General features: G+C 35.3%; 3 protein-coding genes across 6 annotated transcripts in view; 1 reads left to right on the top strand and 2 right to left on the bottom strand.

Annotated features, from left to right (window-relative positions):
• Positions 1-5,974, top strand: part of LOC142985077 (uncharacterized) — a 62,247-nt gene extending 56,273 nt beyond the window's left edge. For both annotated transcript variants that reach the window (XM_076133027.1, XM_076133017.1), the window contains exons 5-8: positions 1,555-1,684; positions 2,081-2,217; positions 3,249-3,445; positions 4,794-5,974. In XM_076133027.1, the coding sequence (XP_075989142.1) occupies positions 1,555-1,684; positions 2,081-2,217; positions 3,249-3,445; positions 4,794-4,964 (635 nt within the window). In that variant the 3' untranslated portion in view covers positions 4,965-5,974. The remainder of the gene's footprint in view (positions 1-1,554; positions 1,685-2,080; positions 2,218-3,248; positions 3,446-4,793) is intronic.
• On the bottom strand, positions 4,819-11,017 carry LOC142985073 (5-hydroxytryptamine receptor 1D-like). The gene is made up of 9 exons (XM_076133001.1): positions 10,826-11,017; positions 10,141-10,384; positions 9,214-9,478; positions 8,686-8,833; positions 8,148-8,230; positions 7,628-7,732; positions 6,990-7,093; positions 6,258-6,446; positions 4,819-4,958 (listed from the first exon to the last, which is right to left on the bottom strand). The coding sequence occupies exons 2-8, from the start codon at positions 10,382-10,384 to the stop codon at positions 6,259-6,261; spliced, it is 1,137 nt and encodes a 378-aa protein (XP_075989116.1). The 5' UTR covers positions 10,826-11,017; the 3' UTR covers positions 4,819-4,958; position 6,258.
• Positions 11,018-11,384: 367 nt separating this feature from the next.
• Positions 11,385-15,817, bottom strand: part of N (neurogenic locus Notch protein) — a 149,047-nt gene continuing 144,614 nt past the window's right edge. For all 3 annotated transcript variants that reach the window (XM_076132973.1, XM_076132980.1, XM_076132987.1), the window contains exons 31-33: positions 15,517-15,639; positions 15,080-15,187; positions 11,385-14,540 (exon numbers count right to left, since the gene is read on the bottom strand). In XM_076132973.1, coding sequence (XP_075989088.1) covers positions 14,347-14,540; positions 15,080-15,187; positions 15,517-15,639 — 425 coding nt within the window. In that variant the 3' untranslated portion in view covers positions 11,385-14,346. The remainder of the gene's footprint in view (positions 14,541-15,079; positions 15,188-15,516; positions 15,640-15,817) is intronic.

The following is a 15,817-nucleotide window of genomic DNA, read 5'->3' as shown; positions in this document are numbered from 1 at the left end:
TAGAAAAAAATGCGTTTTACCATAGATGATATTTGATTTAGTATGCAGAAATAATAGGTATCGATCAGGAACAGTTGCGTGCCTTCCATAAAAGCATAAAAAGAAGTCCAATTTTTTAACTTCACGCCTGTAAAACTCTAGTGGAGATAGAGTTGTGTCAAAATACATTAATTTATGAGTTGTTAAATCGTGAGTCCCGGCTGTCATTTGTCGCTGACGCACAGAAGTCAGAAAGACTGACAACTAGTGATGGGCGTTGAATCAACGAACTCGTTGAATCAACTGTTGATTACTCGTCAACGGCGTTAACGTTAACCGTTTATAAATCAACTAGTTGAATTCCTCAACGAACGAAGTCAACAGAAGTCAACACGTTTACTACTAGTTAAATCGTTTCATCGTTTGTTAGATTACGAGAAACTAAACGCAACGTTTTGTTATTTTCAACGTAACTTATATTTGGTTACTTTAAAATAAACTTAAGTACATTAATAAACTTTAAAGGTAAATAGACGGACATTAGGATGATCATGACATAATTATTATTTGAAATGAGAATTTATATTGTTTGATTAGTTTGATCAATTGCAATATTTTAGAATAGGATAAAAAAGGAAGCATATTAATGATGTCTATTCAAGTCTATTGTCTATAACGTCGAAGCGTTAATAACGCTAGTGGACTTTCGTTGCCCGTTAACTCGTTGACGAAAATAACTAGTTGATTAACTAGTTGACGAACGAGAATCAACGTTAACGTTTCGTTGACGGAAAAGCCTTCAACGACACATCCCTACTGACAACCAGTCTTACGGACGGGTATCGTGTTGTAATATAGGTGGAGGTCCAATAATAATCAGTCGCTCTACTTATTACTGGTATACAGCTGCATCCGGTGAGACTCAAAACCGACTCCAACACAGTTAGAATAAAGGCTAGGTTGCTGATTGATTGACTTTGATATTCTTGTTGTTTCGGCCAGAGCAACGGTGAAAACCCAAACTCATTCTAAATGTTCAATAGTAAACATATCGATTAATGTTGATGGGTATTAAGCTCCTGTCTAATAATAGAAATCGTAGGTGGAATAAATCTCGTTAGTTTGTATGAGGTACTGTTGTGTGGCATTGACCATGGATCACGGTCATGGAAGGCTTCCGATCATAGTGATTAATCAAATTACCTTATTTAGCTGATGCTGGCATTAAATACAATTAAATGTATATTTTTAACCTTAATTAACTCGCACATATTTGCACTTATCAATTAAAAGTGGCAATGACTAAGACTCGCGGTAAGTAGTGGGTTCGTATCACATCTATTACACTGTCAACGCGAACACTCCTCTTCGAGCTTTGATTGGGGATCACAAATCTGTATAAATAAAAATGAAACACCGAAATGTATGTAGGTACGCGCATTACATACATACATTACTAGTAGTTTTTTTATACCTTGCGTACATGGGGCATGTACGCATTTTTAAAAAAAGGTACCTAATTTCGTCATTAAGTTGTAAAAAGTATTTTTCATATAATTTGTTTACTTATTCCAGTAATTGGAGAACGTTGCACGGTCGATCAGAACTGCTACCTCGGTGACCAGGGCACTGAGAGACAGGCGTTCTGCGTGCGAGGATACTGCGTCTGTCAGCTGCAGTTCAGCCCAAGGGATAATGGTACCAGGTCAGTCATTGTACTTTGAGAATTATTTATGGGTTTAAAGGATAGTTAACTTTTCACTTAACAGTAATATTGGTATTTTTATCAAAAAGACAATATTAAAGTGTCTATAAAATAAAAAACTTTGACAATACATAAGGAAGCACGTCAGAAAATATCAAGACCAATCATATTACTAAACAGACCTAACTTTCCGACAAATACCCTCGGTGAGATCAAGTTCAAGACCATCCATAAAAAGACCAAATCATTTTAATGTAATTGTCGTAAAGGTAACATACATACATAAAAACATGCGTCCACCTATGAGGGAAAAGGTTTTCCCTAATGAAAGATTTTTAAAAAGAACTAAATTCTTTATAAGTATTTCTTATCAGAAACTGTATCATATAATTCCAGATGTGTCCGCGACGCGACTCTGGGTGAGGAGTGCGAAGACCAGCTGCAGTGCGCAGGCGCAGGGCTCGAGTGCCGCGGCACGTGTCGCTGCAGGGACAACTGGGTGGCACATAACGCTACTAACTCTTGTGTTGAATGTAAGTATTACTTATAAATTCTATTTTTATGATTAATAGGTCTTATAAGAGACTAATTTAGTCGATAGTTGTAAGTAAATACAGTCACAAGATACGTACCTACGTACTTTTTTGTACGAAAATATCATTTTCATTAAAGACTTCTAAAATAAAAAGTGACAATTAGTTCATATAAATTCTGATTGTACACGGTAAGTTGCTTGATATTTTCGTCTAGTGGAAACAATATATCTACGCTAGAACTCAAACTTGTGCTTGGTGCTAAATTCCTATTGATTTTATAATAGGCGATAATGTAATCAAACCTTAGATTCCCAATCAAATACTAATTAAGATACTTAACTGCAGTCAATTCCAGGTTTATGCTAATTTTGTGGCCCTTGGCCCTAAAGGTGTGTGCCCTTAATTGTATAGAGGTCTAATTAATTGCAGTTAACGTGCTCATTAGATTTGATTTATCAGAGAATAGGGCCAAGGACTGTTAATCAGATTTTGATTGTAATTTTCAATGATGTCATGGATACAGTAGAGTAGTTGCCTGTGTTACCGAAAAATGATTTGACTCGTACTCGTAAAAGGTTCATAGAAAATGCTCAGGTTACGTAGCTTTTTTCGCAAATATTGTTGAAATTGTAATTATTACAGACTGAAACATTTTATTAGATACTCATTTGATATCAACGAAAATCTGGAATAGTGAGTATACTAAAATGTGTTTTTGACATTTCATAAAGAGTAGCTGATTTGACTGGTAGGCAACTACCGAATTAACAAGATTTCTGTATTGATTGAACTTATTAGGTACCATGTTTGATGTATTTTGATGCTACTTGCATGGTCTGATTATTTTGGTTGTTTAGATTTAGGTTGATATTTTGATTCCAAATCGCATCTATAGGTATATCTAAAAAATATATTTGCCATTTAGAACTTACAGATTTTACTTATGTATGTAATTCAATAACTTTTGGACGCGTCGCCATATATTATATTTTTAAGACGTTTCTTACTCAATGTTATTCTACCAACAGCGGTAAAAGCTCTAAACGAGCCGTGTGAGTACGACGTGCAGTGCGACTCGCTGGCGGGCTCCCCGGACGCGCGTGCGCCGGGCGCGGCGCTGTGCCTCGGCGGCGCGTGCGCATGCGCCTACAGCGCGCGCCCCGCCGGCTCCCCGCCGCGCTGCTGGCACCGCCGCCGGCCCGGACAGGAGTGCAGACGGGACGAGGTGAGAGGAATAATACTATAGTATATTTCGTAGTTACTATATACTATAGTATAAAGTAACTATAGTATACTATAGTATATAGTAACTACGAAAAGCTATTACCATGCACGATTTATCTAGATTATAGATAGGACCTCTGTGTTATTTATTTATTTAGGAACAATTAACAATCATATGTTACAGTGTTATATGAAGTCCTACAATTAACGGTAAACAAACATATAATCCACACCATAGTTCGCGGATTAATAATGTTGTGTTTATTATTCGAATGCGAGAATTAACGCAAACACGCTTTTTACCTGAGAATGCCTAACGTTTTGGCACAGGATGCATTGGCCGTGGTCACAGGTTGACTGCGCCGAAACGACAAGCATTCTCAAATAAAATGCGAATGCGATGCGAATCTACATTCAGAATTTGTTAACCTCTGCCTAACGCGAACCTTGTATATGAGGCTCTTTACTAAGTTGTTGGAGTATAATAATAATATGACCAAGGTTTCTTAACTTCAGTGTATTAAAATGATTTTTACTTTATGTCACTTAATTAATAGCTGTGGAAAATATTTACAAAATGTTAGAGAGGAAATTAAATTCATGCATTTTTGTTCTTGCATACATACTTATATGACTTTTATGAATAAATTATTTTTGTTATCTTTACATTTTAATATTACATTATTACTCAAAAATACATCTTAGTTTTAGTCAAAAATATGTGGTCAAATAATTGTGGCTCATTATTTTTGCATAAACGCTGAGTTTGGGTAAGAAAATAGATTTTAAAGGCAGAAACGAAAATCAGAATATAAGCATTAAGTATGATAGTAGGTAAGTGCAAATAGATAGACTTTGGTAGTGAGGGATAGCACCGCCAAAGTAGCGATAGATAGATACGTTTAACTGCCAAAGTAGCGATAGATAGATACGTTTAACTGCCAAAGTAGCGATAGATAGATACGTTTAACTGCCAAAGTAGCGATAGATAGATACGTTTAACTGCCAAAGTAGCGATAGATAGATACGTTTAACTGCCAAAGTAGCGATAGATAGATACGTTTAACTGCCAAAGTAGCGATAGATAGATACGTTTAAATATGGAAGTATATTCAACTTTTCGTTTCATCGCTTCTTCTTCTTATTTTTAATTACATTTGTAAATTGCAGGAATATTTTTTTTTAGTTTTATATTTTAAATAATTGTGTAATTAATATAGATGGTTACCATAATACTAAAGGCCTGACACACAAAGCTACACTCCTCTCTCTGAAAGAAGACCCTATCATCAGATAATAACATTATAAGTCTCTTTTGACCTTAATTAAACATTTGATTTATATTTCAGGAATGCGTATCTGAAGAAGACGAGCCCGGCTACTGTCTGTCCGGTCGCTGTACGTGCAAGACGTGCTCCCCCGACGCGAGAGACTTCGGCGGCGCGAGCACCTTCTCCCAGCCGCCATTACTGATCGCCGCCATATTGTCCACCGCCGCCATCTTGAGGTACCAGCTGTGAGTTTGAAATACCGACACAAGAATTTAAATAGATTATGGGTGTTAAAGGCATTATAAATATCTTGTGTAGATGTCAATTTTATTATTATTGGTAAAGTTGTACTCTATAAACATACTAATGTTTTGTGAAATATACATTTTTGATTTGTGAGGTATAAGAGTCGATTCTGAAAGTGATCGATGTTATATCGAGCAGCTAATGTCTACCTACAGTCATAATAATGTATTGTGATGACTTTTTAAGCCCATGCATCTTTATTACGAATCTATTTTTGTGTCGGATTTAGAAGATCTTTGACTTTCATACAAAGGCGTGTTGAAACATGCATGTTTGTAAAGTATTCTTATTCTTGTTGTAACTAAATGTTGTCTAAAACATTAAAAACAACTGCATAATATGATCTACCTGAATATAAAATAGAAATGTAAAAATATTATAAAATAACATTAAATGTACCTAATAGATATTATCGTTAATGGCTTGTTGTAACCAAATCATAAAATTTATTTGTAAAAATCGAACAAAATGCACTACATCGTATTTTGTCGAGAAAAATCCCAAAAATATTAGATTTTATGGAAACACCACCATCATAATTGTCTACGTATTTGTTTCTTGAAATAATAAAGTAAATTCATCAATTTAAAAATATTTGAGATGTCGAATAGGATTGTCGACAAAATATCGATGATGTGCATAATAACTACCATTGCGTGTACAGTAAAGAAAGCATATAAATAAAAAGTAATATATTCCGCACAATATGTTAGTATATAGGCTGTTACATTGTTAGTAGTTTCAAAGTTTATTTAAGATGTAAATAATTTGTTGTTGTTAAAACTTTGTACATTTTAAGAGTAGTGTAATAAATAATCCACTTAGAAACAGTATTTTTGCGAGTGCAATTTTATATATTTTTTGTTTTAATGAATGGGTAGTGTTTATGCCAAAGAAGTGTACACAAAATATTGAATGTATTGTGTAAATAAATATTATTTATTTTAAAACTACGTCGCCTTTTATTTAATATTGTTAACCGACTTTAATTATTATAACTTTAAGTTTTAGACTTGATGACTGACGTCTTATTCAGCACAAACTACAAAATAATTTATTGTATGTACCTATTAATTAAAAGACAGCAAAGAGTATTTTTGATCAAATAACCAGATTTGAGCCATTTTTATTAAGCTTTATGCATTTTTAAGTAGGTGCCTATTTCTTACCTTGTTTATTTAGAAATTGTGTTCTTGTTTTATATCATAATAATGAACATAAATAATATATAGATACCTCAGTTCCTCCGAACAGGGGTCGTCATCTGTATATCCTGTCTCGCAGAGCTGGTCAGAGACGCGTGTAGCGCTTGTCTCACGCTCGGCGACGCAGCCGCGTACACTAGCGGGTTCAGTGCCGAGTTGAGGTAGCCCAGCCACGTCGACCACTGCCAGATGGAATCCCATACACAGTCGCAGATGGAATCTGGAAGTTAGGATTGGTTAGATTAGAAAATCACTCTTCGTGCAGTTATTAGAAGAGGTCTGATTTAAAGGCGACGCATTGCGTCGGTTATGCGAGCGATATATGTATGTAGTCTTAAATGATAGTTTTAAATTTCTTGGATCCTTGACTACCAGTCAAATGAGCTACTCTTTATGAAATGTCAAAAACACATTTAATTTTTTTCGTTGGTAGTGCGTAACAACATGTCTCAGTCTCTAATAATTACAATTTCAACCTTATTACGAGGCGAGCGTATTGCTATTTACCGGACACGTTACCGAACTACGGGATACTATACAAAAATATTCTAGAATAAATTATAAAAATGCCAATAATAGTATGCCCGAACCGTGAATTGAACCCGATCATCAGACGGATACAGTGCCAGAGACAAAGAAAGGTGAACACAACACGAAAAGTTCTTAGTATTATTTTAGTGGTCATTAATCTAAATAGTGTTTTATCTAAGATACATAGATCGGCTGGTCTATTATAAAGAAAATAGAATATTATTGTACTTACCGACTGGTAGCATGACAAAGAACGGTGTCCAGCACACGAGGAATAACGCCATCAGTCTCACAATAGTTTGAGTCGCACGACGTTGAAGTGACAGTATACCGCCGCTGAAAAATATCATACATTTATTTCAATTAGAGCTATTAAAAAAACATTAATACAATTTTTATGATATGGTACAATAAAGTAGTCTAACCATCGGTTTCTGAGGTACATTTAATGGTAGTTTTTCTAGTAAAAACTCATATGAAAAAACGCCATTGATTAGATAAACTACCGCTAAATGTATATCTGCGACGGTTTAAACACGAGACAACACACCAATGACTTTTCGAAGTAATGTGTGTATTAGAAGTCATTGTCACTTGCTCTAACAGTGAAGGAAAACACCGTGACAAAACCTGGCTTGCCTAAAAAAAATGTTTAACACATTTCTTGAGGACAACAGAGTCCCCAACCCGGACTTGGCCAGCGAGGTGGACTCAAGGCCTAATCCCTCCCCTGTATGGGACGAGATCCTCACCCAGCAGTGAGACAGAAACGGTAAAAAATCTTGTTTCATATACGAAAGAAAATTGCTCGCCCCAAAACCTTCGTAAAGTTTCCATTCTAATTGTATTTATGTTTATAACATTACTCACGCAGAACTTTTCAATCCTCCTGTCTTCACTTTATTTGGTGCAGCACAATCTACCCGCTTGGATCCTTCAGGCAGGTTTAAAGAAGCACCCTTTGGAGTAAGTATCCTGTAAAAGTGTAAACATTGTGTTAATAGATAGAAGTCTTAAACTTTACAACCAAAATATTGTAGAGTATAGGAAAGAAGTTTTAAAAAAACTGTTTTTTGATTAAAGTATTTTTAAGAGACAAGAACCCGAAACATCTATTTACGGATCGCACAAATATTTGATCCGTGAGGGAATCGAACCCATGGATCGTACGACGCACTGGTAGTGGCGTGGCGACCACTTTAAACACTGCGCCACGGAGACTATTCTTGATGTATGGTTCATCTATCTATTATTATCAAAGATAGGGCTAAGTAAAGGGGGATTGTAAGGAAGGCTGAATTAACCCACCACCATTTGGTACGAATTGCAAGAAAGAGAGAGCGAGGGGAGAGAGAGAGAGAGTACCTAACTTATATGTATATCTACTTACATAGGACTCTTTGGCTGTTCTTGAGTGGTTTTGTCAGGTAACGGTGTGCTGCACCCAGATGACGCGTTCTTTGACGGTTTACCCTAGACATTTAAAATATTCATTAATTAATTAAATGCTACATGTCTGAGATCAATTCGAACAATCATCACGTCGATCCTTGTTAAAAATTTCAAAGTTTCTATGTAGGCATTCGTGATTATCGTCTTTGCAACAAAAGTGTAACGATTTAAATAATAATATGAATTTCTAGTAGCTTTCTGACTCTTTTTCTTCAAAAAGACAACTCTCGCACTAAGAATTGCCCTTGTGTCGCGAGGACTTTTACAAACATACAAACAACGGACACAAAGTACAACCAGATACTTAACAACTATTTGTGGATCGCACAAATAATTATCCCGTGTGGGAATCGAACGCACGACCTCTCGACGCAATGGTAGCGGCCTAGCGACCTTCTTAACATTGCGTCACGGAAGCCGTCAAAACTGAATGAATTATAAGTATGAATTAAAACAAAGTTTAACTAACTACTTACAATAGGAGACACAACGCGCCACGGGGAGCGCCCTCTATGCGAGCGTATCTGCGGCGGCACGGAGAGCGCGGAGAGTATGCGAGCGTACAATCCCACCATCACACTCGCCGGTAAGTAGAACGATAGAGTAGCGCTTACGAACACGTAACTGAAAATAAGGGAAAAGTTGGTACGTTACATTGTTGACGGCTGCTTACAAATCTAATTTAGCTGGGTTGAAACCGTAGCCTAGCTTGAACGGGGAAAAGTTTATTAAAAGTAAGTTTATAACTTATTATAAACCACCACCGCATTTCAGTTAAACTATTAAATGCATTTGTTAAGAATTCTTTAAATTATTTTATAAAGATGACCTGCAAGTTTAGATAATGAGATATTCTTCTTCTTCTGCGTCGCTACATTCTTGGCAGAGTGGTCGTGGTCATCACATCAGGGTAATAGAGATAATGAAATATACCCCACACAAAAAATAACATAATCTATACATTAAAAATGCATTATAGTAAAGAGATATTTTTTAAAACTAACCTAACATTCATATTATCCGGGCACGCCTTATCCGTCTCTCCTGGATGGTGTTTTGGCGCGTAAATAAACGCGGTTGGCATGGCAACGGCGAGGGATACTGGCCAGACCAGGCCGGCTAGGATCCTGGCGTATCTAGACCGTTGAGCGCGGGCGAGGGGCGCCGTGATGCCGCACCATCGCTCCCAGCCGAGCACGCATAGCGAGAGGATGGAAGCTGTACAGCATAGGACATCGAGGGTCTCCCAGCTTGTGCAGAGGAGCCAGTCTGGAATTTGTTCGTGATATCGGTAGGTTAAATACCGATTTCAATTGTAGTTAATTTTATTTGAGGTTTCTGTCACCTACATTTAGGTGTATAAAGGTTCCATCTGACGATGGAATTAAAGGTTTTCAACGTAGGAGTCAAGTGCATGAGTAATGCGTTTATCAAGGTTGTTGTGAATTGATATTTCAGATTATTTAAAAACGTGTGTAGCTGTCCTCTATTGCTACAAGTGTACAACTTAGGTTGATTCACCCATTATAGGAAAAATTACGATGTTCATAATGTAACTATGTATATAGGACCTAACTACCAATGATATCCATTTCTTTTCATTTATTTTCTAAAACTATTCTTAAGTTTTGCCACCGGAGATGTGTGATGTGATGTGTGTTACATTAGCTAGGCTGTGAAACTTACAACATACATATGTGACGGTTTCATTGTTACTAAACTGTGTAACGGCACGAAGATGTGCTACGAAGATGCTTGGTACCCAAAGCACGCATCCTTCCATATAAAAAACATATCCTAGTTGAATTCGTTTCGAATATGATTGGTGGATATCAAACACATCCACAGCGACGTAACACACCACATTTTTGGCGAAAAAGCACCCTTACAGTCCTACAATCCCATAAAATAACATAATAACCAATACTCACGCAACTGCACAACAAACAGCTCCCTTACAGCAGCAATAGGCACTACAAACAGTCCGACCAACAAATCAGCCGCGGCTAGACTAACGAGCGGGTAGTGTGCGGGGGCGCGTCTCGTTCGCCTCAGCGCTAGGAGTACGGCTGTGTTGCCCGTCACAGTGCAAGTGATGAGGGTGATGATGGCAGCCGCGCGGGCACACCAGTTAGCGTTGAAACCGCCGCGCGGGTACAATGTGGCTGACTGCATCTTTGATACATATTTTTGTATGATTAATTTGTGGAAAGTGGTGTGATTGGAGTTTGAAACTGTGTATTTGTACCGGGATTTAGATGATCATACTTTTTCCCTTTTATTGTTTATGGGATGTCTTAAATAAATATTCGCCTATCGTTTTGAGAGTATTTTAATGTAACAAAACTATGTATCTACATAATAACTACAGTAATTAGAAAACATAAAATTGTGGACTGTGGTCAAGTGAGTAGTACTCGTAACCAGCGGTACTGTATGGCAAAATGTATGAATGTGAATGGAGCAAAGACAGTTTGTAAAGATCAAGTCCCTAGGCTACCGTTCTTTAGTCTCTGCTTACCTCTATACTTAGAAGCCGTGATTGTAAGTATGTATGTAAAATTGTGGAGTTTTCTGATTTCTATCTACCAAAATTATATTGAATGAATAACTTACGGTCACAGTTCAGAAGTTCATTTTCACAAATCTCCGTTGTTGTTCACAAATCCATATTGTTCACTTAACTGTTCAACAATATTACTAAGGACTATCTAATTATGTCTGTCCTGATATTTAATAACTTAGTTTTCTGAATAATGCACAATAAATTAATCACTGCATGCTCACTTTATGACTAACTTTTTTTCATTGTATCTGAGGGTACTTTTGAAATAAGACTGACATTTCTGTGAGTTCGGATACACATCAAAAATAATATTATTATTTTGAAGCTACACTAATTCTTTAATGAATTAATTATTTTAGTGGTTTAATAATAATATGTGAATTAGGTTTTTTTTTACACTATCAATAATATAATCTTTATTTTAAGACAATGAAGCCGTAAGATGATAGAACGGTGATATTTCTTTGGACGTTTGTTAAGTATATGTATCATTTCCTATTTTTAGTAAATAGTTATATAATCAAGCAGTAAAAACTGAAATACTTACTTTTCTATTAGTATTTTACCACAGCTATAATTTTATACTTAAATTATAAAGAAAACATCGCAAACTTTATTTTATTCCTTTATTGTCATTACGGGAGAACATTTATTAAAATTTCATTTTTTCCTTACATTTAAATGCAATTATCTTCAATGAAAATAATTGTTTTAAAATATATTTACAGTTTTATCAACTACAGCTATGAAACTAAACTAATGTAATAGTTTAAATTACAAACGTAAGAACTAAAAGGCACACGGAGTAGACCATGATGACCGTCCCTTTACCGCTCCATCATCATTGTCTTATATTTTATAACAAAAGTGCCTTTGCATTACAAACGTGTCACGGGTACATTACAAAATGCCAGATTCATATAAAGTTACAAAAATACAATATTGTCATGAATTTACCTCTCTTATAACAACAGTCTCAATTTTGTGCAAAACTCGTAAATTTTCTGAAAAGTTACTTTTGTACTTCGACCAATGTCTGCAGAGTTTCATTATTCTCTTATAACAAGCTTTAGGAAGCACAATTCGCTTAACCATAGATCTAAGTTTACAAACTAGTAATACACATATTTAATATCTGTGCTTTACACGGTACAGTATTCAAAATCTGCTCATTGGCACAATACGATGACACAAAAAAATTAAAAACAAAAATCTATAACTAACTACATCTACGAAGATCAGTTATTTCATCGAATTTAAATATTACTTACATGTATAAAAAAATGATAAAAATATTTACATTTAGCGATACAACATCGGAAGCTAAAAAACATTAAAAATACTTAAAATTATAAAATATATTACAGTGTAAAGAGTATGTTATGGAATTGAGTAAAATTGAGCATGTGTGGTCCCGCTTTTACTAACTAATTGTCATATTAAAGCGAACATGGAATGGATGAGATCTTAAATAAATTGGGGAATATGCACCGTAAACCAGAGGTGGCATTTTTAAACAATTTTACTACTAACGTCTTTATTTTCCCGCCCTCTGTACACTTAAAAATGGAAGCAAAATACTGGAATGATTCGCAAACGGAAGATATGTTAACTACAGACTATAATATTAAAAACTGAGATTATTGCCAGATCAAATAATAAAATTCTGCGAAACAAATAATAAAAATACAAAAAAGTGAGAAAATGCGATGACGGGCATCAATCTCAGTCAATATTACTTTTATATACTAAATACAGTTTGTTTCTTAAGCCGAAGTAAAAATTTATTTGAGAAAAATTAAATGTAGCTTTTCTATTAAGATTTATTTTCTGCTCATAAAATGAGGACATAACTTGAATTGATACTCTTACGAATTGTCGTTACATATGGTATTTTGTACACTCCTGTGAAATGCATTGAAAACATCAGAAAAGTTACTAATTTCTACAAAAAATAATATTTTATCAACAACATTTATGCAAAAGTACAAACAACTAAACCTTGAATTATGTAAATAATTTTTAACAAATTTCATAATGTCCTATGTGCTTAGCAAGGTTCTCCTCTCGTAACAAAGAGTTTCGGCCTTCAAGTTCACCACGCTGGCCAAGTGCGGAGACTCTACTCGACTAACTCTCAGGCATGTGGGATGTTTTAATATTTTAAATTATTTATTTCAGCTTAAGCAACAAAATGTTTATCTATCTACACTAAAAGCACATTTGTAAGTGCATCAGAATCACACATAAATAATTTCCTTTCAAAGTGTGTGCAGGCGCACTGCACTAACAATCTCATATGCTTTAACCCAACGGTCGAAGACTAACAACTAAATATTAATAATAACAACAACGTAACAACTGTCTTTTATATGTGAATATCATCGGTGTATTTTTATTTAAAAAAAAACATGAAATTTAATGGCACACCCTTTTTTATTAATTTTTTTTGTTTACCATAGTCATAGCCAGGCTTTCATTTTGATGAAAATTTCTTTTGTGGATTTTAATACTCTGTATATTTGCCTACATAACTGCCGGATAGCTTTATCTGGAGGTTAATAATATTCTATTAAATTAGTCAGTTGGGACATACCTATATTATCTTGTCTGGGAAAATAATATACCCATTGTAACCGTAAAAGAAGATGATGCAATTGCCAGTTCAGACTTTAATAACCGTTTACTTGAAAAACAGTATATGAAGTATTGTTTTTAATACTAATGATATAATCATATTAATTTGAGGGTGCGCGTTTATAAGTAACATGTTGTATATTGTCGAAATTTTAAAAACTTATCTTCATAGTATAAAGTTTGCACTATGGAGCAAAATATGAAATTAGTGCCTTACATCTCGCGGGTATCAATAGTTTTCATATGTAAACAATAATGTACAATATAGTACTTACATAAAGTATTTTTAATTAACAAGTATGAAAATACAATTTTCAATCTTTTCTTTAATTCTTTCTAATTTATTCCACATATTATTATTTCATTTATATTCTCTTACAAATAACTTCATTATAAATGCATATAAAAATACACCGAAAAGGAATGCAAGTGAGTCGGGATGTTAGTTCTTACGTTAACCTATACATCGTCATGCTGTACATACAAGTCAGTCTATGTATACGGCACTGAGTCGGACGTCGTCGCCGCGGCGCAATGGACGCCGAACATTTTATATTACACGTCGATCGCTCTGTACATTGCTTGTTTTATGTTCGCACCTTTTAGGGTTTGTTGGATATAGTGCGCAGTTTTGTGAAGATCATGGCTTGGCAATATAAAAAAAAATAATTAAAATATTACAATAAGCAACCCTTTAACCTAGTGTTGCTAGAAATAAAAAATAAAGTAAAAAACAGAACACATCACAATATTTACCACTTCTACAATCATCTGAAAAATATGGAAAACTAAAAAACAACAATACTATCGGAAAATACACTATTTGTAAGTTTAAAATTAAAAACATGAATAGCCATGACCTCAAGCCTAACTAGCGCCCCCTACAATCCAACAATACTTTTGACAGAACATTTAAAATTGCTCTAACCTACTTCTATATATAAATGGCTTCCGTAGCGCCTTTGTTGGTCTGCTGTATCTCATTGGGCGAGAGCGCGGCGCGGTCCGACCAATCAGAGTGCGGGGATTGTGTCAAGGGTGTCTGCGGGGAGGGCGATGACCAGTGGTCGGGAGACTCCGGGGAGGGGGTGGGGAATGTATCGCCTATGCCCCATCCGCCGTATAGACCTGGAAAAGAAAATGAATATTATTAATCTGTAACCTATGAACTCATTACTGAAATTCCTATAATCTAACCCTCTTATTCATAAACACACTATAAACCTATTTTAGTTAAAAAACTGCTATAATATGTTTTCTCTTTTTCACTTCGCTAAGGAGTGAAAGAAACGAAACTCTTTATAAGCCTTTCATAGCTTCATATATTTTTATGAATGAGAGGGTAATTATCTAGTAGCTAGTTTACATTTAGGCAATGTGGTAGATTATTAACTTTTTCGTATTGAAACTTATGCTAAGTTATACTGCAAGAATGTATAAATATTTGGAGCCTGTGCTATTCTTCTATGCAAACTAATATTGACAATCGAAAGTAAGTCTATCTACATTTACTGGAGACCGTGTAATTTAGTGAGGAAGTAAGTATAAATAAATAAGTATTTTTTTCAATAACAACCTATTTATCTTTGAACAAAGTTTGCTATAAACTAGCTAACGCTAGAAGTCTTAAGTAAAACTAAATATATGTAAATATTGTTGGTACTTACTTGACATCATATTAGTGAGAGCTGGATGCTGCGCGCCTTGCACTTGTCCGAGCGCAGTCGCGTGAGTCATCATAGCTTGTAGCTGTGCGTTGTGTTGCCCGTTAGCACCTACAAAACAAAACACCATTAGAATAACTAACTTAACTACAAGCGTAAAATAATTTTTGGACAATTTTTTTTTAAAACGCCTATTTGCCTACTAAAGGGTAGGTAGGTAGAGCTACATAAACATATAAGACATATATAGCAGAAACCCACTTCCAGTGATTTTCTTTTTGTTGTGAAGTGTCAATGGAACTTGGTTATTGCTATTTTTCGGTATTTTTTTTTACTCACTGCTTAAAACTCGTCCAAACGTTTTTCAATATAGGGATTCGAACCAAAGGCGTTTTACTACTAAATACGATCGTTGTAAATCAGTAGTGTGATGTACTTACTTAGATGCGCAAGCGCGGAGTATGCCGCGGCGTCGAGCTGATGTTGATGTGAGTGGCGCAGAGCCGCCATGTGTGCTGGCGACGTCGGCAGTGACGGCCGAGACTTGCCCGGGGACGGGGAACCTGCACAAACACACAAATTACTTTGGTATATTGAATACATAATGATTGATCAGTGCATGTTGTTGGCCACTGTTATGCAATTGAACGGTACAACCAAAAAATATAGTTTTTCTTTTTGTTGTCCTTCATGGTAGATCGATAAAGATTTATTGCATAATATCCAATAGAACTATTTTTG

Source organism: Anticarsia gemmatalis, chromosome 2, assembly GCF_050436995.1.
Source record: "Anticarsia gemmatalis isolate Benzon Research Colony breed Stoneville strain chromosome 2, ilAntGemm2 primary, whole genome shotgun sequence".
Classification (NCBI taxonomy): domain Eukaryota; kingdom Metazoa; phylum Arthropoda; class Insecta; order Lepidoptera; family Erebidae; genus Anticarsia; species Anticarsia gemmatalis.
The sequence above is the reverse complement of the archived record's forward strand: the minus strand, read 5'-3'. Positions and strand labels throughout refer to the sequence as shown.